The sequence below is a fragment of the Leguminivora glycinivorella genome, chromosome 23, assembly GCF_023078275.1.
Source record: "Leguminivora glycinivorella isolate SPB_JAAS2020 chromosome 23, LegGlyc_1.1, whole genome shotgun sequence".
Classification (NCBI taxonomy): Eukaryota; Metazoa; Arthropoda; class Insecta; order Lepidoptera; family Tortricidae; genus Leguminivora; species Leguminivora glycinivorella.
In genome coordinates this window covers 11834154-11858711 of record NC_062993.1, presented here as the reverse complement: position 1 = coordinate 11858711, position 24558 = coordinate 11834154, and the positions used below count along the sequence as shown (strand labels likewise).

The 24558-nt window shown below is 37.1% G+C and overlaps 1 protein-coding gene across 1 annotated transcript in view; it reads right to left on the bottom strand.

Annotated features, from left to right (window-relative positions):
• Positions 1-409: 409 nt before the first annotated feature.
• Positions 410-24558, bottom strand: part of LOC125238447 — a 205751-nt gene continuing 181602 nt past the window's right edge. Inside the window, exons 3-4 of the mRNA XM_048145800.1 lie at positions 12189-12246; positions 410-595 (exon numbers count right to left, since the gene is read on the bottom strand). Coding sequence (XP_048001757.1) covers positions 477-595; positions 12189-12246 — 177 coding nt within the window. The 3' untranslated portion in view covers positions 410-476. The remainder of the gene's footprint in view (positions 596-12188; positions 12247-24558) is intronic.

Below are 24558 nucleotides of genomic sequence, written 5' to 3'. Positions count from 1 at the left end.
ACGTCGGGCCAAATATAAATGTAAGTGTTAAAGCGATTAAGTCCCGTTTAGTTCTAAAATTATAGGTACAGATGTAGTGCAAAAAGCATTTCCTTCGTATGCTACGGAAACAAACAATTCAGTCAGTGTCAGTACATCTTGTACTGAGATTGACTGAAATAACATGACACACTCGTATATATGACGAGAACAACAGAAAACAATTAAAACCAAAACAAAACATAGGGGCTCATGAAATGAAGCCTCTCTCTTAGTGCGGTCAGCGCGCGGCGTACAGAAAGTCCACTCTTGTGCAGACGGCGGTGAGGTGGAAGGCATTCCTCGAAAATATAGATAGTTATGTAGACTTTCCGCAACTGACACATAAGTATGAATCATTTTTGTTACAGATAACAACGACGAGTCAAGATCAACACAAATAAAGAACCCAAACGAAACAAGGCTCATGGATTTAAGCCTCTGTCTTAGCTGTTCGGTCAGCGCGCGGCGTACAGAATGGCTACTCCTACGCAGACGGCGGACAGGAGAGAAACATGCGCGGGCGCAGAGTTGCACTCGTCCGTGTCGCAGCAAAACGTGCGCGCGCCCCACCATTCTGAAACAAGGGGTGAAGGTCATTCGAGTTTCGACAGAGCATTACTTGCAGCAGGGACTATTATTGCTATTTTAAAAAGTAATGGTATCTCAGGAATTAGCTGCATCTGCATCGGGTGTTTTAACTTATAAATAAGATTTTTTTTTATTTCAAGCTTTTCGGTTCATAAGTATTTTTTATGTAGAAACATATTGTACTTAAATTCCTTTGTCAAATATGTTTTAATAAATCCATTTTAATACAGACCGAAATTTATTACACTGTGTAATATGCAAATATTTGGTCAGCTTAATAGAAAAGCAGTTAATTAAAGAATAATGAACCTTGCTCTTATTTAAAAAAGTTTCAGAAATAAAAATACAAATACAATTAAAATTAATTACAATGTGTTAATGAAATCATTAACACATTGTAATATTTGTAATATTTACATGACATAATAATAAGTCTAATATCGCATTACATTTTACATAGAATTTTGTCCCTCAAATGTAAGAATTTCCAGACATGGCACCTGTCGGCAGTTTCCGTCTCAAGAGAAAATAATTTTACGAAAGCGTTCGTCCGTTTCCGCCTGAGCGCTTACCTTATGTTACCCCTGCAAATGCTAAGAAGGAATTTTGATTTAGAAAAAATTTGGTGACGTTTTTAAAATCGAGACTTAAAATTAGGCTTGTGTCGTTCACGAACTATGAACTGTTAGGAATAAAATCCCATCAATGACCAAAATGAACTGAATCTTTCCGTGCTCTGAGAATCGGTCTTTGCTCATTTAGTTCAGTATAGGATCGGCGAGCGCGAACGGTTTGGATCGAGAACGAATGTGTGGTGTGACTGCGCCGACCGACAGCGAGAGCTACTTAGAAGCTACTAGCAGAGCAACAAAAAAAGTCAAGTTTTCATATTGAACTTCGGTTACTTACAACCTTTTGGCCCGAAATGTTACTATCTGTGGACTATTCGTGTCATTTTGACACTCTTCGGTCCCATTCATTCTGATTTTTCCGACCGCAGTGATCGCTGGTCTGGCTGAACTAAATGAGCAAAAGACCTAAAAGAGCGAACTAGTTCGTGGGACCGATTGAACGAGATCGGAGCGCTCCGATCAACGAACGAAACGGCACAAGCCTACTTAAAATTCACAAATGGAAATAAGAACATAACGAGAAATGATTTGCTTTCAACTAGTCCCATTCACCACAGTGACAATGAGGAGGCACACTGACATTTTATCCCGCCAGGCGGCGCCTCTGCAAGTGTCAGGCATGTCACTGTCGTTCATATGTGTGTGAGAGAAAAAAAACATCTTCTCGCTCTCACGTATGAAATTCTTTATTTGTGCAATGGACTAATAAGGTGGCACCATCTGTCATGATATTTGAGTGTGTCTCCTCATTGTCGCCCGACAGTGACACTTCGCTGTTCATTGATTACAGTATTACGATATACTTGTTAAACTGTGGCTGAGTTATAATGTTACTTGTCAACCCAGAAATAGGCACAGAATTGTCAGTGTCCAGTGTCAATGTCACTATGGTAAAATAGTCCACTGCATTCCGAAAATTAATAATGACAACTAACCACAAAATAAAAATTTTGAAAAAACCCCCGACCGCGACATAGTTCACCGATTTTCATGAAACATGGCTAAGAAGTCTAAGAACACTCCCGACTAACTCAGCTTTCAGACAAAAAGAAATAAATTTAAATCGGTTCTTCCGTTTGGGAGCTACGTTGCCTCAGACAGACACACACACACAGACAGACAGACAAACAGACAAACAGACAGACAGACACGTCAAACTTATAACACCCCTTCGTTTTTGTGTCGGTGGTCAAAAATGAAGTCCAATATTTTTTGTGAAACCAAGAATCAAAACTGGAGACTTTTTTATTTACGAAATATAACGAATTCTAAATTTCACAAAAGTTTAAGGATATTTATTTCATTTCTTATCGTGAAAGATATTTCAATTTAAACGAGTTTACCGATAGCACTGCCTTGACAGACATTCCCTTTATCAGTTGATTTATTTTTCTTTACGGTGACTGTACCTTTCGGAAATGAAAAAAAATAATGGGCCACATCGGTTCTAGTAATTGTGGCAGAAATGCAGTAGGGCCATTTCGAGAAAAAAGATTCAAAAACTTTTTTTCTATGATTTTTGAAACACTTTGTACAGCGGTTACAAAGTGGAAAGTACTTACGCAAAATAATATGAAATATTGGGATCATTTTTTTCGTCTATTGTTTTTTGTCCTACATCGAAAGGGCTCGTGATTCTGAGTAGGAAAAACATTAAACAGTGGGCCTTTTTTTCTTTCGTGTATGATATCTATTTCAATTTATAGTGAACCGACACTTGAGCAGTGTCATTTATTATGATCTGCCTATGGAATACAGGCGTGAGTTTATGTCACAGACCTGTCATTTCGCTTACGCTTAAAGACTGCTGAAGTGTGCAAAAAAGAAGCTGTCAAGTATATGATCATGCTATAAGTGGAAAAGAGGCAGACTACAAATGCAAAAACCTGACCATTTTTGATGACAGGCAGCGGCCGCTAGCGGCCTACTCAATTAAAGTAAACTGATTAATCGGACCTTTCAGTACAAATAGTTGTATTTAGAGAATACAGTGGGTGATTTCCGTTTCGATTAAACAGTTAGAAAAGCAAATTATTCATGTTATTAAACATAATTTCTGAATTTAATACTCCCAATGAGACTTGACATTGGTCCAGTTTAGGTCACAATTTTGATATTCGACAGTTCTTCTATTTTATGTATACCACTTTTCGGTGTAAGTATAGATTTTTTTAGCAATTTTATTAAATGGAATTTAATAATTGCAAAACTAAAAAAAGCTCAATTGTGGCGATCTACTGAAAAACGGCAGGTCGGAAGGCCCAGGTACCGATGGATCGATGAGGTCCAGAAAGACCTGTGTGACCTTTAAGTGACTGAGTGGCATCAGATCGCACAGGGTAGGAGCGAATGGCGGAATATTGTGTCGGAGGCCAAGATCCACTTCGGGTCGCTGAGCCATCGCAGTAAGTAAGTAAGTAAGTAGTAAAACTATTATCATCATCATCATCATCTTGTCCCGGACGGTTTCGGCCTCAGCGACTGGGTTTGGTACCTATGGCTATTGAGAGCGACAGTCATGAGTTCTCAGGTGGCTGACGTAGTCTATTTTCGCAGAGAATGTACGACCACACTCACTGCATCTCAACACCCCTCCGATGTAATTATAGTTTAATTAGTAAAACTAACGATGTAAATAGTAAAACTATTATACAAGGGTCGTGAATGACGTCAGCTGATAACGTAAAAAAGCTATTACTGCTATTAGTGCATATTGGATTTAAATATGGATATTACGCGGTCACGGTAACCATTTCATTGCTTTTGAATAGTTTAAATCAAAGCTTTTATTTCCTTTTATGTAATAACAGGAAACAGTGAAAATTTCGACCCTTGCTTTCGTGATCCGATGGCCGAGTGGTTTTACATGCATCCGTCCGGTTAATGGAGTACGCCGGTTCGATTCCAGCTCGGAACACTTGGAGGCCTTGGTCACTTTTTCTTTGTATATGATATTTATTTATGGAAATAGTAGTTCGACACATAAATGAAAAAAAGTAACTTTTAAATATGTTTGTCCAATAAAAATATAATTGTACATACTTTTTGATATTGCTCTGATAAGTAGTTTTTTATATTCGTTAGATAAATACCCAGTTAACTAACTCAATTCACTGCGGCAATTAAGTTAGTTAATTTGTAGTTCACCACTCTTGTACAGGGTCAATATAGCCTGTACCACACTACCTAGCTATCGTCACTTTTTGATCATAAAATTCGAACGTCATGTTTAACGGTTAAATTAGGTACTTACTCATTATTATTTATTTATTTATTTATTTATTTAAACTTTATTGCACAAATTATCAATAAAAAGTACAAATGGCGGACTTAACGCCTTAAGGTATTCTCTACCAGTCAACCATTGGGCAAAACAGAGGTAGTTAGTTTGGTGCACAAGATTATAAAGCAAGTGTGAAATTTTAACGATTAAATACAAGTTGATACCTACTATTATAAAATAAACATACACAAAATACAATAAGTAAACCTACATATATATATTAGTATAATACATATAAATATATGAATAAAATACACATATACATACATAAATAAATAAATAAATGTACCTAGTGCGAGACATCAAGTAGACTTTAATCTCGAATGTTTGCAAATAAATGCTTACGCAACTTGCTTTTAAAAGAGAGTTTACTCTGAGCTTGCCTGAAAGGCAGAGGGAGGGCATTCCATAATTTCCATAGACGAATAGCCTGACAGCTAAACGAGGAGAGTTATTATATTAATCTAATTAGATTTGGATGATCTGTCAATAAATAGAAGGATCGTCTTACATCACTCGATAAACCACGAAGGGCCGATTTTTCTTCCATCCTGACTCCAGTCTTTTCCATGGAACAAAACTTGAGATAGGGGCAAGCAATGAGCGACATCTCGATGCATCTATATTTTTACAATTTTTTAACAGTTTTTTACCACAATGAAGTGGAATCTATCAATGAAAGAGTTGGGTACATACACTCTGTTGGATAAAGGCACTCATAATCGTTCTAAACTAGAGATGGGCCGAATAAGGACTTTGCCGAATACGAATATTCGGCCGAACATTCGGTTCAGCTGTTACCGAACCGAACATTCGGCTGAATATTCGGTTGAGCCATATTTTAAATCCTGGCTTAGAGTTAAAAACGTTTCATTGGTAATGGGTAGGTATACATTTATCTTACTAAGGCTCTTAATGTTCCTATAATTTAGTGCATAAGAAAATTTTGGATTTCGTTTCTTAAGATACGTTATTTTTACTTTTTTTACAAAATTATTGTTTTTATATTTGCTTAACGCATTTTGAAATCCCTTTGGTAGTTCCTTAGAATGCTGAAATAGGATGTCATTACCCGATGAATTACGAAACAACTTACGCTATTTAATTACTTTGTTTATTCCGTAAATATTCGGCAATGTAACCGAACTATTCGGCCGAATATGAAAATTGAAAAATTTGCCGATTTTGTCGAATACCGAATATTGACCGAATATTCGGCCCATCTCTATTCTAAACCATTGTAATTGACATGATCGGCAAACAAAAGCACAGGTCACTCAATAAACCTTAACACGCGGGTCATTCGGCGGCATTGGTTTTTATATATACTACGTCGGTGGCAAACAAGCATACGGCCCGCCTGATGTAAAGCGGTCACCGTAACCTATGGACGCCTGCAACTCAAACAGTGTCACAAGCGCGTTGCCACCCTATTAGAAACTTGTACACTCCCTTTTGCTGTGTTAAGTACACAGCAAAAAGGAATGTACAAGTTCTAAGGAGGGTTCGGGTTGCCGACGACTCAAAGGACAATAGACGGAACAAGTTAGTTCCGTAAGTCCTCCCGTCATCAGCACACCGCACCCTCGTTGAGCTCTGGCAGCCTCACTCACCGGCAGGAACACAACACTATGAGTAGGGTCTAGTGCTATTTGGCTGCGGTCTTCTGTGCGGTGTATTGGTCTGCGAGTGACGTCACAATAGCTAGCCTGATAGAAATGGAGACCCAAATCCAGACCGATTCCGCAAATTTGGACATACGGTTAGGCAGATTGGACATTAAACCATACATATTTGCCAGTCGCTTTTCGGTGAAGGAAAACATCTAGACAAAACCGGATTAATAGTTTTGAATGATTCACGGTTATTTTCATTAGACTTATATTGACCGGGATGTAGATCGTGATTATCTTTTTGTTTTTTCCCGATATTTCTACGCAAAGCATGCATCATGATCACGTTAAACTGACGCAGGCGGGGTGAATATCAAAGTTGTGTAGACAGCGCGCGATCAAAAAAAATTAAAAAAGGTAATCACGATCTATAGATATATCCCGGTCAGTATAAGGACGAGTTTGTCTTCTGACTTGAATAGTCAAATGGCAGTCGCTTCGTAAAACTAGTTTTTTTTTTGTTAGCCTATTGTAGTGTCCCACTGCTGGGCAAAGGCCTCCCCTCGCTTCTTCCACTCAACCCTGTCACGTGCGTAATTCTGCCAGCTTGGATAGAATGCGTTCAAGTTATCCCGCCATCTCTTTTTTGGTCTGCCTGAACCCCGGCCTGCACCCTCTACGGTGTTCCGTGGGTGTGGGTCCCACTCGGTAACCATTTTGGCCCACCGTTCAGGGTGCATGCGGCAGACATGTCCAGCCCAGTTCCACTTAAGCGGTAGAGGTCTTGACACCTACATCTGCAACTAGTATTTATGCCAAATCCTGAGATAAGTTACCATAGCGTTCCAGGCGCTCATGAAGCGTAGTAAAATGCGCAAAAGTAGATGATCAAGTATACCCGTAAAAAGCGGGCTATGAATATAAAACTCTTGACAGCAGTGTGTGTCAGCCGTCGCTCGGGGGCAAAGGCAAGCAGGCCCCAATCTCCATGGAGCGACAAACGACTTAAATCGCACTTTAGCCACCACAATCTGCACCGATGTGGCGCTAACTTTGTAAGTGAGGATTTTAGGCAGAGCTAGACTTAAGGTTACCTATTGGATCTCCAATACTATTAAAACGATTACTTATTTATTTAAAATCGAAGATTGCTTAACAAGTTTCATTCTAAAAAGAAAAATATACAGTATGGCACTAAAGCGTTGGCCAACCGATTTTGTTAGTAATCAAATTTGTATTGCATTCTAATTGCAAACCTGTTTTTGATTTTCAAGAAATGTTGTTCCGTAAAGGAAGGATAAAGGATTTATCTAAATAATCCCTCAGAACATTACCAGTTATAAATCCATTATCCTCTCATCAGAAAAGATAAAAAGGAACTAAAATAGTCCTGACATTCCATTATACAACAAAGACAAACTAAATTGCCAAAGATCTGAAGAACTAATTATTCATTGCTACGGGTCACAATAGACCCGTATTCGAGTAAAAGCAACGCGAATACGGGCTTAGACTAATGGACCTCTTAGCTCCTTATATTTTATGCAGAAGCTTAGGCGGGACGTTCGAAAACGATGCACTTGCCGTTTTTGGACCTTTTGTAAGGAATGCAATGGTTTACAACGATTAATTTGGGGTATTTAACTTAGTTTTTTTCAAATTGTGGACTTTTTTTGCAAAAAATATTTATATTATTTCTCACTCTAAAATAGATTTTTAAAGAATCACCGAGAACCGAATCTAAGTATATTTAAGTCATCACCGAAAGTTTCCTTCACTTGTGACTTCAGTCGATCACCAAATACTAAAATACTCGTATTCAAGGTTGAAGGATATTTTCTTCATTATTTTAAGGAAGCAATGTCTCTAAATATTTTAAGGATATATTTAAGGACATTGCCACCGAGAGAAAATGATTGACTTTTTTAACTCATTATCTAGGTTAGCAACTAAATTCAACAGTCAAAACAACCTGCCTAATATCACCACAAATACAGCAATAATCCTTTCAACAACTGAATCCACAATATCCACAAAATATCCATAATGCATATGGATGAAATTCATCAGACAGGATTATAAATCAAAATTCGGATAAACATGGCTTCGAAATGTTAACAACATTGAAATCCAGGCATAAGCTAATACACGTCACAAATGGAAACAATATGCTTTGTCCAAAATCAGGCTACATAGTTGTGTGTGCAGAAGTTATATATAAGGAAAATGATGGCGTTGTTTGAAGAAGAGTTTCCTTTGACTGCATTAATATCTGTGTTCTGTGTCCCTACACTGAGAGAAAAAAAAACTAGTTTTCATGTTCGTTCAACAAGTTTTCTGGTTAAAATAGCGCCTACGTGCTCTTTGGTTCAAACAACAAGCTACTTGTCATTTGAATCGGCAATGTATTTGAATCAACAAGTCGATTTTATAAAAACAACCTGACACATATTGTTTTAAACATACGTTTGGCTGATTCAAACGGATAAACCGCAACAAGTCGAACTTGTTAAATTCACAATGCAAATTTCTCTCAGTGTAAGATATATGTAAGAAGTGGAGTCATTTAAATTTTTGAAGTATGTGGAATGGAGAGCGTCGTTTCAACGTCGGAGACGCCGAATAATTGTGTAAGTTTGAGTTCTACACTAAGTTCAGTCACGGTGTAGACGTAGATTGCATCTAAATCGGCTCTCAAATTATTGTTTCACCCTAAAAAATTACACCTTGTTTTTCATTATTGAAGAAAAAAAATGTGATAAGTAAATAGTGTCTTATGTTGTCCTTCATGACAAAGACAATATCAAAATAGTTGCCCTAAAATTTTACATCAAAATCCATGATGCCCACTTCTCAAGGCCAAACTTATAAAATCTCTTTTGTTGCACCTATGCCTTGATTTATTAGATCAATAACTAAATTTGAACTAATAATAATAAGAAGAAGAACTAAATTAACTAATTCAAAACTAAACCAATAAGTTAATCTAAATATAATATCTAATCTGAAAAAAAAAAGGAAACAATGTAAACGAAACAAACTGGTCCAGAGTAGGAGCACAAAAATAAAATGTCTTGTTCACTCAACGCCGTATTTCCCTACCTGTACAAAGCACTAATGCTATGCAAATAATCAAATGCATTTCAATTGGCATTTCGTCAACGGCTATTTGATATCGGCCATTTTGGATCGGGCATTCTCTTTGCAGATTGCAAATGAAATGCTTACCGCGATTAGAATATTTGATTTGATTTGGTAAGCTAATTGCTCAATATCGAATTGTATAGCGCAATAATTGTAGTGAACGGTGTGGTACACAAATAGTGATTATTTTAGTCATTCTACATAGGTAAAGCTTAGCAGAAATAATAATGACTACGCGCCATCTTGCGGAATTTCATTAGAACTATTTTTAACCCCCGACGCAAAAACGACGGGGTGTTATAAGTTTGACGTGTCTGTCTGTATGTCTGTCCGTCTGTCTGTCTGTCTGTCTGTCTGTCTGTCTGTCTGTCTGTCTGTCTGTTTGTCTGTCTGTCTGTGTGTGTGTCTGTCTGTGTGTGTGTTTGTCTGTGGCATCGTAGCTCCCGAACGGATGAACCGATTTAGATTTAGTTTTTTTTGTCTGAAAGCTGAGTTAGTCGGGAGTGTTCTTAGCCATGTTTTATGAAAATCGGTCCACTATGTCGCGGTCGGGGGTTTTTCAATATTTTAATTTTGTGGTTAGGTTATTTCATACTATCCTGAACTGCCATCCCATACATCAGAATAACAGCGCCCTCTTAACAATAATGTCATTATATTTCTGGTCAGGATTTCGTTCATATATAGCTACCAGTCCAACCTCCAATCGCGAAAATACGATTATTACTTTTTTTTAGAAATTTCCCTTATTTCTTATAATATTTAGCTTTCGCTAAAAAATTTCGCCAAATTTTAAAGAATTCGCATTTTTATAAACTGAATTTAATTTGCAGAGCCAATATTTTTAAAGATTGGCATATAAGCGGAGCAGGATTTCACGAAAACTAAATAAAACTATTTATGTTTTACGAGGATTTAGCAAAAGAAGCCGATTCAATTTTAAGAGTTTGCTTTCTTGAACAGTGTTTGATACGAACTGAAATGAATACAAAAAATAATTACTTCTTTGAAAAACTTAAATCTAAACTGGTGTCGCACACTATCAATTGATGCCTATCACGAGACCTAACAATGTATCAATGGGTAAAACTGTAGGTATACAAATATATGTACTTATACGTAATTCGCTTGCTCAGCCTTGCCTATTAATTACTTAATCTAGCAGTAAGCATGCTAATGTACCTGAAGTGTAAAATTTTATTTTATCAATAAAGGATTGTATTGTATTGTACTGCAGGGCTTGCACATGATTGGTGTACTATATTGCCATGATTGTAGATAAGACGTATATTTTCTCATCATCATCCTCCTTGCGTTATCCCGGCATTTGCCACGGCTCGTGGGAACTTGGGCCGCCTCGATAACTAATCCCAAGATTTGGCATTTATGCACTAGTTTTACGAAAGCGAATGCCTTCAGACCTTCCAACTCGAAGGGTAACTAGGACGGAACTTGCAATGGTTTCCATGACAAGACCTTACAATTTTCAAGTGCCGTGTCGTGTCAAATCCAGTTCAATCCAATTCATATTTGTTGAATCGGAATCTGGTTCAAGGTTTGAAAATATTTGATGTTTAAGCAAAATATTTTTCGTGGACCCGATTTACGACTTTTAAAATATTTTTCTGCTTAACAGGATTCGTTCGTTAATCAGTAAAGAATTCTAGCTTATTTCGTTTTCTACGAAATTTTCGTTATTATATTTTCAGTTTATTTAAGTTCCGTTTTTAAGAAAATAGTACGCTCTATTTATGAAGGCGCATCTCAACGGGCAAGAAACTGGACAACTGGAGGCCTTGGTCACCTTTTCTTGGTATTTTGCGTTTTTTTTTTAGTTTCTAAGAAGAAACCAACCATCATTAATTTAGTCCACCATTAGTATCATTAAGTCCGCTATTTGTACTATTTTGTGTCGTTCAATTAAGTTTAAATAAATAAATAAAAATAATTTTATGAATTAATTAGGCTTTCTTCATGTGTCTACCAAATTTATTAATCAACAAAGTAAAATAGATTTGACATGCCCATAGATGCAAGAAGTTTCAAAGGCATTATTTTACAAAACACTCGCTTTGATCTCACACAAGATCAAACCCTTCAATCGGTTCTCTTCAATCTATCATCAAACCCGGTCAGCTGTAAATGTAGTCTATAGACTGTTTGTGGCCAAAGGAATTCTCAATCGTTCATTCAGAGGGAATGTAAGTTGTGACGTACCTAAGGTAAAGTTTTATACTATATTCAAAAGAAGCCAGAAAAATGCCAACCTACCATATTAAAGATAAGCCAGACAAATGCATTTAATTTTTTAGTATTTTAACTTGAGAAATTTCGGTCCGATCCGCCATCACCCGGGTGGCCCACTGACTTTCAAGTAGGCATCTGGCACGAATAATTAGTATGAAGGTAGTTTGTAAAATGACATGAAAAAGTGCATGGGCCTATTTACTATATAAGTTTTTGTATGGTTTGTGCCCGTGTGGTGACGGGTTAAGAATTTCACCACCCCCTTTCCTTTCTGTGGGTGTCGTAAAAGTAAAGGATATGGGTTAAATTGTAACCTGTCACTGCAATGTCACAATTTTATAATACTTATATTGACTGGGATATAAACCGTGATTACTTTTTTGATTTTTATTGAGCTCCCGATATTTCGACGCAGTTGCATGTCAAAGTTGCGTAGACAGCGCGCACAATTATGTTTTCTTTTTTCCGTTTCCCTTTTGCCAAGAGTGGCACTGAAAGTTTTCTTTATTGGCGTGGGTATGTTTTTTTGTATATTACCAAACACATTGGTTCAATGATGGAATGATTGAATTATGATGGAATTATTGGTTGATTATTGGTCACAAATTATTTCGTTTTTATTATACTATTTCCGTAAAATGAACCAGGAGTTATATTTACCTTTTTCACTGCAAGTAGGAACACAGTCCCGGACCACTGTCAACTCGCTCACATATTTCTGAAACAAGCAAACAATATATTGATTTATTGATTACAAGCAAAGAATTTAGGAGTAAAATTGTGAATTAATATTAAATTAGTAGGTACTTATATAATTCTAATTCTGTATAATTCATCAGTTTATTCTGAGTAGATAATTTCTAAGTACTGTTCTCATGGAAATTTCTAGATATTGTTCTTCGCACACTTATTGTTAAACTTCAGGGTCATTTTTTGTGGCATTTGATGAATTGATAATATCAAATGACGCGATTGTCAACTCGTCGTAAATGTATATTTACGCAATGTTCTCCTAATCTTAAAGAAACTGTTCTTAGTTGCAACTTTGCTCACGAACATTTTTATTACTTACCTAATTTTCCAAAAAAATAGAATATTCTGCAAATTCTATATATAGTATAATCAAACAATGTTATCCATTAAAAAAAAAACAGAACCTGTTATGCATTAAAAATACGCGTCCTGGGCTATCTCATTACACTCAGGTAAACACTAAAAGCTCTAACGCAAAACTGTTATGACACGTTCTCTTTATCATCATTAGCAAAGCAAGCAACACTAAGCTCAGGAATTATTAGTATTATTACAATCGCGTGAAAAGCGCGAGTTGATTCTCTGAAAAACCAGTATAGCCCGGGCTTTAGTCCCAACTTTCACCCCTAAACCCGTATCCACCACACCAATCGCTCACGACCGAAGCGTAACTGTCTCTGTTCTACTAACATGGAAGAGTGATAGAAGGTACAAAGCGTATTCTTTGTCGTAGAGACAGCGATAGTGCTTTTTGCTACACCGGCTGTTTTCTGATCAAAATTTTAATAATTTTTACAAGCTAGCGGGAAACGCTCACGATAATACTCTTCTCTCTTTCTTAGCTATCTATCTCTATCGCTCTTGCGTATTGGCGCGACAGAGCCAGACTACAAATTTCTGCGGCGTTTCGGTGGCGTTTCGGTGGCGTTTCGCATCACGGGGCCAGGACACGGTCAAGTGCAACATCCGCTCGGTGTACCGTAACATTTCATTAAAGTGTTAAAAGGGCCTCTACGTATAATTTGCTTTAGCTACGTGCGTGCTTCCCAAAAGCCCAGATTTTAGTGAACTTGTTTGGTACCGGGATTTTTTTATCTACCACGACAATTCATCATCATCATTGGCCACGTCATCTATTGCAGATGATTGTTGCAGTGTCTAGTAAGTCATGTGTTGTGTGGGGTGCCCGATTGATATTCCGAAATAAAATACGCCGATTTTCGTTACGCCGACAACGATTCGCCGACGTCTGTTTTGGCCGAATAACGATTGGAAGATTCTCATTTCGCATAATATTCGTTCGTAAACGGAGTCGGTAGGCAGAAATTTGATACGCCGATTTACTTTTCGACGAATAATCATTTAGTAATTGTAAAAATTGGCTGACACAAAATTGGTCGAAACACAATAGGTCGAGTGATCTTTTTTTTTTTGTGAGTTGACTGGAGCCTGGAATTTGCGTACAAAGTGTTCTGCGGATTCAAAAATCTGGTTGTTAGATCGTTTATAAGATTAATTCACATTTATTTCATTTACTTATTTATATTACTCATCATGTTCTGATTCTAAGGATTAATTGTAGTAAATTATGTATTGTTGTTTTCAACTCATAAAATTTTTTCAAGAACATAATGTTGCCAGTATATGTAAATTATTCCCGCAACGAAAAGAATTTCACTTTATACATTCTTTAAGAACCCCCCCCCCCATTTCTTCCCGTGGGTGTCGTAGAAGTAGACTGTGGGTGTGGGGTATGGGTTAAATTGTGGCGTTGCCACTGCAATGTCACAATCTGGACTTCTTTCAACTACTTTTTGCCAAGAGTGGCACTGAAACTTAGTAGTTAATGTGCTCTAGCTACCCCTTTATGGGCTACAGGCGTGATTATATGTATGTATGTAACGTAAGAAAAAAAGTGTCTATTAAGTGCGTAATTTTTTTACAACAGCGATAATTTATTCGTCCGAAAATATTTTAACAATGTATAAAATGTGAAACGTTATTCGACTAAACGTGGCCTAAACGAACATATTACTTTGCTAAATGAAAAATGTCCAATAATAGTTCGGATAATTTGCACAGAAGCGAACTGAACTGTATGCGAACCAAGATTCTACGTAACGTTATTCGACCAAAAGTGACAGCGATAGTTTGATTATTCGGTTAAATGGCATTCGGCGAATCGTTGTCGGCGAATCAATAATCGGCTAAAAAATTGTCGGAGAATCATTAGGTAGCCGTTGTGTGGAGGTTGATTGAACCGTCTCCGGTAGCTAAATAGACCTATACCAGTGTGCGTCGCCGAATGGTACAAACGCTCAGGAAATGAAAGGCTCGTAGATATCTATCTCTATCGCTCTTGCGTATTGGTGCAACAGAGCCAGACTACCTTTCTCCAGCGTTTCGATTTCGTTTCGCGTCGCAGAAATGCTTCGGCTACGGGGCCAGAGCGGCATCTTCTACCACAGCGATTGCAGACATGATCAGAGTTCAGGGGAGGGGCTCTGGCAGTAGATTTTTCTGCCTGAGGCTTTCTAACCAATCCTCGTTATGTTTATATAACTACACCCGTTTTAAGATCACGGCGCTACTTCTGGTCTCATCTCACGAAAATGCATAAGTAAGCAAATAAAAACAAACCAAGCTTTTTTAAATTACACTGGCAAAAACTTTTCTTGCATATAAAATATAATAATTGTATCTGGAGTTCATTTTACACTGGTAACCAAGATCTCGATTAGAATGAAAAGCAAAACAGAATTAATATTAATTTGCGTGTTAATGAAGAAAAACTACGAAAGTGCATTATGCGCCGTGTTGTGATAGTCGGGATTTAAAAGTATGAACTTATTTTCTCGGCTATGTTTTAAATTTGAATTTTATTCCTAGAATAATTGTTGGTTTTAAATCTGAGGCACGGGCGTAATATGTTTTAATTTCACATCTTGTTTTGCTTGCTTTTAGTCGTTAAATTTTGTGAGACATATCTAAATATTTAAATAGACGGATGTACTCGCAAAAAAAATTAACTGTTTCATACATTCCGACTGTCATGATGCCGTTCATTTCTATGTAACAGCCAATTTTTTTTTGCGATTTTAGCATTGGTATCATAATAAAAGGTTAATTATGACCTCAAAAGTCACTATGCAAAGTTTGTACGGTCCTTTTTAATTCACCCTGTATAATTAATTATGCCCTTGATGATCCACCACCCCACCGCTGCTGCTGCTGGAGCACCCCAGGAGTCAAGTCACATTTGTGTTCGATGCGGCAGAAAATGCCGATCCGCCATTGGCTTGTACAGCCATCATAACCGATGTAGGCTGCAGACTGCCTAACTCTTACTTACGCCGTGGCATGCGTGGGCGACGGTCGCGCGATCGTCGCGCGACGGCGATGCGACGCATACGAAATCAAACCTTATCGATATGGAAGTGCGTTCTAAACAGCACACTCTCGAAAGGAACATTATGCTCGGCAAAGTCGAAGGCCGACGCTCCAGGGGTGGAATACTGCTAAGGTGGGCTGAGACCGTGAAGAAAGCTTGTGGTTCCATGCAGATGGCAGTCCATATGGCCCTAGATCGCGTCAAGTGGAGAGAAATCACTGTTGGTCACGATCCTCAGCCATGAGGGAACGACTGAGAAGAGAAGAGAGAGATATGGAAGTAGACGATGCGATGAGACGCGACGGCGACGGTCGCGCGACCGTCGCCCACGCAAGACACGGCGTTAGTCGCTGCAAGTGCTGCAACTATCATCTGGAAAGATGCTGTGGCCAATGACGATGATGATCGCATTAAATCTAAAGAATTAAACGCTCCCTCACACTTTATTGTTTAATCTTACATTCATCATCCTCCTTGCGTTATCCCGGCATTTGCCACGGCTCATGGGAGCCTGGGGTCCGCTTTTGACAACTAATCCCAAGATTTGGCGTAGCCTTCCAACCCGAAGGGTAACTAGACCTTATTGGAATTAGTCCGGTTTCCTCACGATGTTTTCCTTCAGGGAAAAGCGACTGGCAAAATATCAAATGACATTTCGCACATGAGTTCCGAAAAACTCCTTGGTGCTGCTTGGTGGTTGGACTTGGTTTTCTAGTCTTAAATTTCGATTGCAGAACTATTTAATCCTTAACACTTCCGAATATTCCGTACAGAATTAGCTAATATTTAACCTAAAAGCAAATATTTCACGAAAGTTCAACTATTCCGGTGCAGTGTTTAACAACTGCAATTCCCAGTATACAGTTTGGCTGCAGCGGGGGATTTTTGGCCAAAAAACTGATTTCAGCTTGAAATTCTTCAGCTAAGTATTTTGGTGCGTTGCGGTATATATCCAATGCAGGGATTATGCGACGTTCTTGCCAATGTCACTTTTTCCTATTCGCAATTCTGGACAATCTGAATTCTACGCAATTAGTATTTCATTCGCTATTGTGGACAGTCATTCGTAATCGCACATTTTTAATTCGCAATTGTTCGCAAATAATGACTGTACACATTAGCGCATGAGGTCAAAAACTATTGTGTGCAGAATTGCGAACAGGAAGAATCGCCACTGTTCACAAGTAATGACTGTCCACAATATCGAATGAGGTGAAATACTAATTGCGTAGAATTCAGATTGTCCAGAATTGCGAATAGGAAAAAGTGACATTGGCAAGAACGTCGCATAATCCTAATGTAGATGTATGAAATACTCCTTAGGTTATTTTAAAAATATACTGTAGATTTAGAAGTTTAACTTGCTTCTTGGAAAATAATTCGCACGGAAAAACTGAAGAATCTTATACTGCTAAAGTACTAAAAAAAGTTGGACAATAAATTATGGTCTTCAGATACGGTATACTTCCAGCTAATTCAATATTACGTTGTTTATAGGTACATAGGTAAAATGTGTGGTTAATAATGGACTTTTACAATTACATTAGACAGTCCGCCATTTGTAGGTACATTTTTTATTTATGTGCAATAAAGTTTAAATAAATCAATAAATTATAAAAATCACAAAGTGTAGAGTTTTTCTGTTAAACATTTTGTTATTGTCTTTATAAACTCTAAAGTCTAAATAAAAAAAAAAACGAGATAAATTTGTATAATCCCACGTTAATCCGTTTTTCGGTCAGCGAATACAAAATTCTAAATATAAAATAATCTAAGCTCTCGTTTCTCAAAAATTAAGTTTATGAACTTTAAAAATGTTTAAAATTGCCGCAGTGACTGTCCAATTCAAATAGGTCAATTCGAACGAGCACCTAAAGACTGAATAATGAGTTTTGGATTAATATTTAAAAAAAGAAGATAATTCTTTGCTCTGGTCCTGGCTCTTTTTAACCCCCGACGCAAAAACGACGGGGTGTTATAAGTTTGACGTCTGGGTTGGAAAGTCAGAAAGCTATTGCTTTCTTAATTAATTTAAAAAAAAAACCCCCGACCGCGACATAGTTGACAGATTTTCATGAAACATGGCTAAGAACACTCCCGACTAACTCGGCTTTCAACAAAATAAATTAAACCTAAATCGGTACATCCATTCTGGAGACAGACAGACAGACACCCCGTCGTTTTTGCGTCGGGGTTAAAAAGGGTGCTTAAAAATCGTTTAGATGATAAGGCCACGTTCAAATTGTCCTAGAAGTTTCGCTGGAGTCTGTTAGCGAAGTTCTTTAGCTTTCGTCTTAGTGAGTCGTTATAAAGTTATTTTATTCATCGGTAACTACTTCATTTTAACATTGTTTTCTCTTGGCAGAATTTCGGCCTTTTATCTCTAGTTCTTTATAAAATTCTTAGTTTTTAGGTAATATTCGAAAATTCTATGATCATAAACGTAGATTAGTACGAATCGGGAGGTCTGCGCTGCCGTCCTATCACTAGAACCCCTCTAAGCTGCATATTACCAGTTTTCATTTGGATAAATATTCTTAAATAGGAAAGAATTCCCCATCGACTGGTCTTGGAATCATATTTTTATCATTTTTAGTTACCGAGATACAGAGTCGACATACCTCGCTAAGTGCACTATTTTATAACCCTTTTCAATAGTATAAAACCGCAAACCCACATTTGTCTTCTATAACTTATATTAAAGCGCTTAGCAGTTGTTTATCTTCATAGTTTTATTACACGATACATAACTATAACAACGTTACTTGACATAAGCTTCATAAATTCCCATTAAAGCCGTTTAATTGCGTTATTACATTTTATAACATTCACTTTTTTAAATAAAATACTACGCTTAAACACGGCTAAAGTCCTTTAACCGTGTATTTAAAGACTTTCATTGTAATTTCGGTTACAAATACATCACTAAAACCTAGTTACTGCGCTTTACGGTGAATTTATTACTAAAAAATATTCATAATGCCACACTGAAACAGGACAAACCAGCAAAGCTACGCTAAAACCCCGCTAGTTGTAAAAGTATACCTTCCAAAGTTATTGCGCCAGTCCGACAGTCAGCCGAGCGGCTCGCGCGCAGAAGGTTGTGCGAAGGCTGTAGTGACCGGTGAATGAACATTTTCTCCTTAAAATGTTAAGAAACCGAAGACCAGGTAAGTGTTAAATATCTTTTTTTTAAGGTTTTTTCAAGCACAACTTGCGTTTTGCTAACGTATTATCACACGTTTGCCGCGACAAGTAAATACCTAACTCATAAGTTATTCGATCAAGAGCCCAGTTAAAACTATTGTGTACAAATAAAGCGTAAACAAAAAAGTCAAGAAATTACATTGTACCATCCTATTGCTATGTAGGCATTGCCATAGCCACATACATTTTGTAAGCATTTATTTACCTTACAATGTTTTAGTACCTATGTAGGTATGGATTACTTGCGCAACATTATATTACCGTCAAGCTGATTTAATAATGCAGTCAAAAATCAAATTAATTAATGTTATTTCTTTTAGGCTTGTTACGAACTTCAGGATACAAACGATAACAGAGATCTGCGAATAAAATGAATACCGAAAAACCGACCACAAGTCATCACACCAGCAGTAAGTTTAATAAATGTAGAACAGAAGGGGATTGCTCAACTCGATCTTTACCAAGGAACATTCTATCGTTGTGTATTGTTTCAAGAATTTTTGAGATTGATAGCTCAGAATTCTTTGCCTAACTTAGCCACGTCGAACGTTTCTGCTTTAATTTTCAATGCTGACGAAAATACATCAATTTTAAAACTCCCTTTTACTGGTCCAAGCTAAAACCGTTGCTGACGATCATCGAATTTGGGTTTATCCTTCGTTGTAACATAATCGAACAACGTTTACTTCTTTAATCATTCGTAAAATGCTTCTCATCTTGATATAAGGAAAGAAGGTTTTTGACTATTCCGTCGCAGACGCATTGAAACTACAAGTGATGACTCGAAAGAAGAAGAACTCTTTACCTAGCATGTAAAAATTGTAAAATGACAACATATGTATCATCCAAAATGAAGCTTTATCTTGATTTATCCGCTCCAATTCATACAAACAACAGAGAAACAGACTTAAATTTAACCTAGTTAATACAATTTTAAGCAATGAAGCACCTGATTTTACCAGAAATTGTCAACAAAAATCTCTATATTGATTCTAGTTAAAAAAAAAAAAGATGTATGATATATAAGTATTCTGCTGTACCAATTCATTCAGACCCTTCAAATCCAGAAGTTTTACATACAGAAAAGGAGGACTGACCTACACATAAGTACATATAACCATTTATCGATGTAGAACCACCGTCGATATAGAGCACTACACTCGTAATATTAATATTAATAATACAACTGTCGAAAACCAAACGCACAAAAAAAGAAAAATAAATTTTAAGAAGAACGGAATCAAGCGGAAAGAGAGAAAATTATTATGTCAAACAATCCTAAATGTATTTTGAATTTTTGAAGTATAAAATAAATAAAGATTGCTATTTTCACTTGCTTGGCGAATAATAAATGAAATCCGTGTTTTTTTTTGTAAGAACTGCCAATGTCAACCGTTTTTAACCTTATATAACTCGGTAATAAAAACATTATTTTAATAGTGTATTATATTAATAATACGAAAAACTTTGGATATCCAAGAGCGACACCTTTCGCCGTGTCGGTATAGCAAATTGATTTGTTGCAATGTAAAAAGCGAATTTTATTGTTTCATATTAATGTTATGTTAGTTTTCACTAATGTTAGAATATTATATTAAGTTTAAATATGTTAATTTGTAACATAACTTATAACGAGGTTTTTTATGCATGCAAATAAATGGTTACAATATCATACAGTTGTCTTTTATTCATTTAACAAATTGAATTGCTCTTGAAACTTAGTGCAGGTACTGCAGGTAAACGGGACATTGCTAAAATGATAAACTCCTTTTAAAAAGAATGACAATGCTAAAACCTAGTAATCGTCGCTGGTTTGTCATATAGCGGGCTTTTAGATTAGGAATGCATACAAATTATTTCGATGTTAGTAGTCATTGCATAGCTTAAAAACGGTTACAGCATTTTTTTAGAGCATATACGATAGTATAAAATTGTTTAGTGTCTTTGCGGTTATTAAGCTATGTTTTTAGATTATTATGCAATGCTCAGTTACGATTACTATAAACACGTAAATTTACTTTGCCGTTATTAAGCCATGTTTTATGTATTATTCAATCCTAAAACACGGCTAAAGTATACTTAACCGTGTTTTAACAGTAAAATCATACATATTTTAGGAATTATTTGCATAACTTAAACACAAAATGGCGAATTTCTAAAAAATTAAACAATATTTAATTAAATTGATTTTAAATAATGTTAGCGTGAATTTAGTTTTAATTTAAGAATAAAAGAAATCTTGACTAAATCGACACATTTCCTAGAGATATGGGTTTTTATGTTTTTTGCCCATATCTCAAAACTATCATTTGTGGGTTAGATGGGTTTTAGTGATAGGACGGCAGTGCGGTATTTGAATTGTAATGGTATTTATGATACGAAATATATTTTTTTTTTCAAAAGCGCTGGTGGCCTAGCGGTAAGAGCGTGCGACTTTCAGTCCGGAGGTCGTGCGTTCGAACCTCAACTCGTACCAATGAGTTTTTCGGAACTTAATTTGATATTTTCCAGCCGCTTTTCGGTGAAGGAAAACATCGTGAGGAAGTCCAGATGCATTAGTTGCATTAAGATGTTGTTTTGGGTCAGATTGCATAGTTGCAAAAATGTACATCTTTGTACAACCGGACTAATTCCAATAAGGCCTAGTTACCTCTTCGGTTGGAAGGTCAGATGGCAGTCGATTTCGTAAAACTAGTGTTCACAGCGAACCCCAGGCTCGCATGAGCCGCGGCAAATGCTGGGATAACGCAACGCAAGGAGGATGATGATATTTTTTACAACACGATTTTTTGCTCATAATCTGACGTGAAATTCCGATAACAGGTCTACATGATGCTTAAGGAATCTTTAATGAAGAAAGCCAAAGCTGTTGTTTGCATTATCATCAGTTGTCTCTAATCCATAAGTTACGATTATTAGTAGGTTTGTACGTATTCGTGTTACCAATTTATTAGCTACATTGTATTGTACGGAAACTATCATAATTGGGTTAGTAGCAACTGGTCCAAAACGCTAAATATACACAACATTTTTTCCGTTTTATTGTTACTTTAAAGCGACATCGACGGATAAGCGTACCTATTCTCTGTAATTTGGCCTTCGTAGCCGAATGGCATTTCTGCGACGCGAAACGAAAACGAAACGACGCGAAAAGTAGTCTGGCTATGTCGCGCTAATACGCAAGAGCGACAGAGATAGATATTTACGAACGTTTCGTTTCGTGAGCGTTTGTGCCATTCGACTACGTACACTGGACATGTTGCGTTTTAGACTTGCGACTATACGTCATAATACTCATAATTAACAGCGAGTGACTATGATTTGTCTTTCGTCTGGAGAATGCGACTGGCCCTAAATCTATACAATGGATTCTATAGGTTATAAATTAACTCGGACCACAAACACACTTCTTCAAAGGTTGTGGCAATTACTGTAATTGATGGTGTCAGCGTTAGGCGAACGTATCCCAAGTTTGGTCGCGATTTGAATACATTTGGGATGTCGTTAGACTAATGGAGGGGGTGGCTACAGAGTAAAACGGCTAGGGCAATTTGAGGGAAAACGCTGGTCAATAACTTACGAAAGTCAAAAGAATTTATAGGAAAAATAGTTTTTAACTCTTTTGTAGTACCAGTTTATATCGTGTTCTACTGGGCAAAACTATCCCTGTTTTTCGCGCCTCCTCACGATTGTGCTCCCGGCGCTCTTTATAGGGATTATGCGACGTTCTTGCCAATGTCACTTTTTCCTATTCGCAATTCTGGACAATCTAAATTCTACGTTTTATTTGTGCGTGTTTGAGGGGATTGAGGAAGCTGAGATTGTGTAGAATTGCGAACAGGAAGAATTGCTAATTTACACAAGTAATGACTGTGCATAAAATCAAATGAGGTGAAATACTAATGGGTCGAACTCAGGTTGCGTAGAATTGCGAATATGAAGAAACTATACTGTACACAAATAATGACAGTGCACAATAGCGCATGAGGCGAAATACCTATTGTGTAGAATTCGAATTGCGTAGAATCGCGAAGTGGAAGAAACTATACTGTATACAAATAATGACTGTGCACAATAACGAATGAGGTGAAATACCTATTGCCTCGAATTCGGATTGCGTAGAATTGCGAATAAGAAGAAACTATTCTGTACACAAATAATGGCTGTGCACAGAAGCGAATGAGGCGAAATACCTATTGTGTGGAACTTAGATTGTGCAGAATTGCGAACAGGAAGAATCGCTACTGTACACAAATGATGGCTGTGCACAGAAGTGAATGAGGCGAAATACCTATTGTGTGCAATTCAGAATGTGCAGAATTGCGAACAGGAAGAATTGCCACTGTTCACAAGTAATTACTGTCCACAATAGCGAATGAGGTGAAATACTAATTGCGTAGAATTCAGATTGTCCAGAATTGCGAATAGGAAAAAGTGACATTGGCAAGAACGTCGCATAATCCCTTTATAGGTAGATCAAAATAATACCTTACCACAAAATTACAATTTTGAAAAAAGCCCCGCCCGCGACCTAGAGAACCGATTTTCATGAAACATGGCTAAAAACACTCCCGACTAATTCGGCTTTCAAACAAAAAAAAAACTAAATCTAAATCGATTCATTCGTTCGGGAGCTACGATGCCACAGACAAACCTACACACAAACAGACAGACAGACACGTTAAACTTATAAAACCCCTGTCGTTTTTGCTTCAGGGGTTAATAAAAATAATTAAGAAAATACCCAGGACGTGACGGATCAAAAATTTTACCACCCACTTTCGTACCGTGGGTGTCGCAGAACTCGACTGTGGGATATAGTTTCAATTGTGTTGTGGACGATGGGCACTGCAAATATCACAATTTTGTTAACTGTCAACCCCTTATTTGAAAAAGTAGACTGGAACTTGAGTCATGGGTTCAGCCTACTACACCTTACGAAAATTCAGACGGTAATTCATGTATATTCCGGTGTTTTATCTCGTGCAAGAAACTTGCCCTTGCAATACGGAGTGAACAAAACAGGTACCAAATATGTTATTTCATTGTACATGTATAATATTGATGTAATAAATAAAATATTGATGACAGTCTTTTCCACCGACGAGCATATCGCTCATCGCTGAACGCCGACAAGATGGATACTTTATTTCAACATCTTCCAAGAGCGGTAAAAAGGAAAGTGATCTTTCTGCGGCTTTACCAATCTGTCTCCAAAATACGAAGTTTCGAAACTTGTCGCCTATCGAACGTTCTGCGAGATATTGTTGTGATTCTATTACTGCGGCATGTTATGTAAGATTATATTTGTGATAAAACTACGAGTAGTTCTGTTTTCTATTCATTTTCTGATCGAAAGGGCGAAATGTAATTCAAGCGTATGATTTTTTGTGTGTAGGTTATGTTGTTTCTTCTTGATAGAATATGTACTATTCATTACTTTACGACATAAGTCTGAAAAAAAGGACGTTCGAAACGAGTGCCGATAAATTAAAACACGACCGAAGGGAGTGTTTTAAATCGACACGGGTTACGAATTTCCTTTTCGCGCGTGTATCGTACGACGTTTTTTAGTACAGATGGCCCTCCGAAGTTTCGACCTGGCATAATAATGAACCACTTCTTGCACTAGTGCGTAAAAAGACACCATCTACGAGAGCCCACGACCAAAATTTTTGT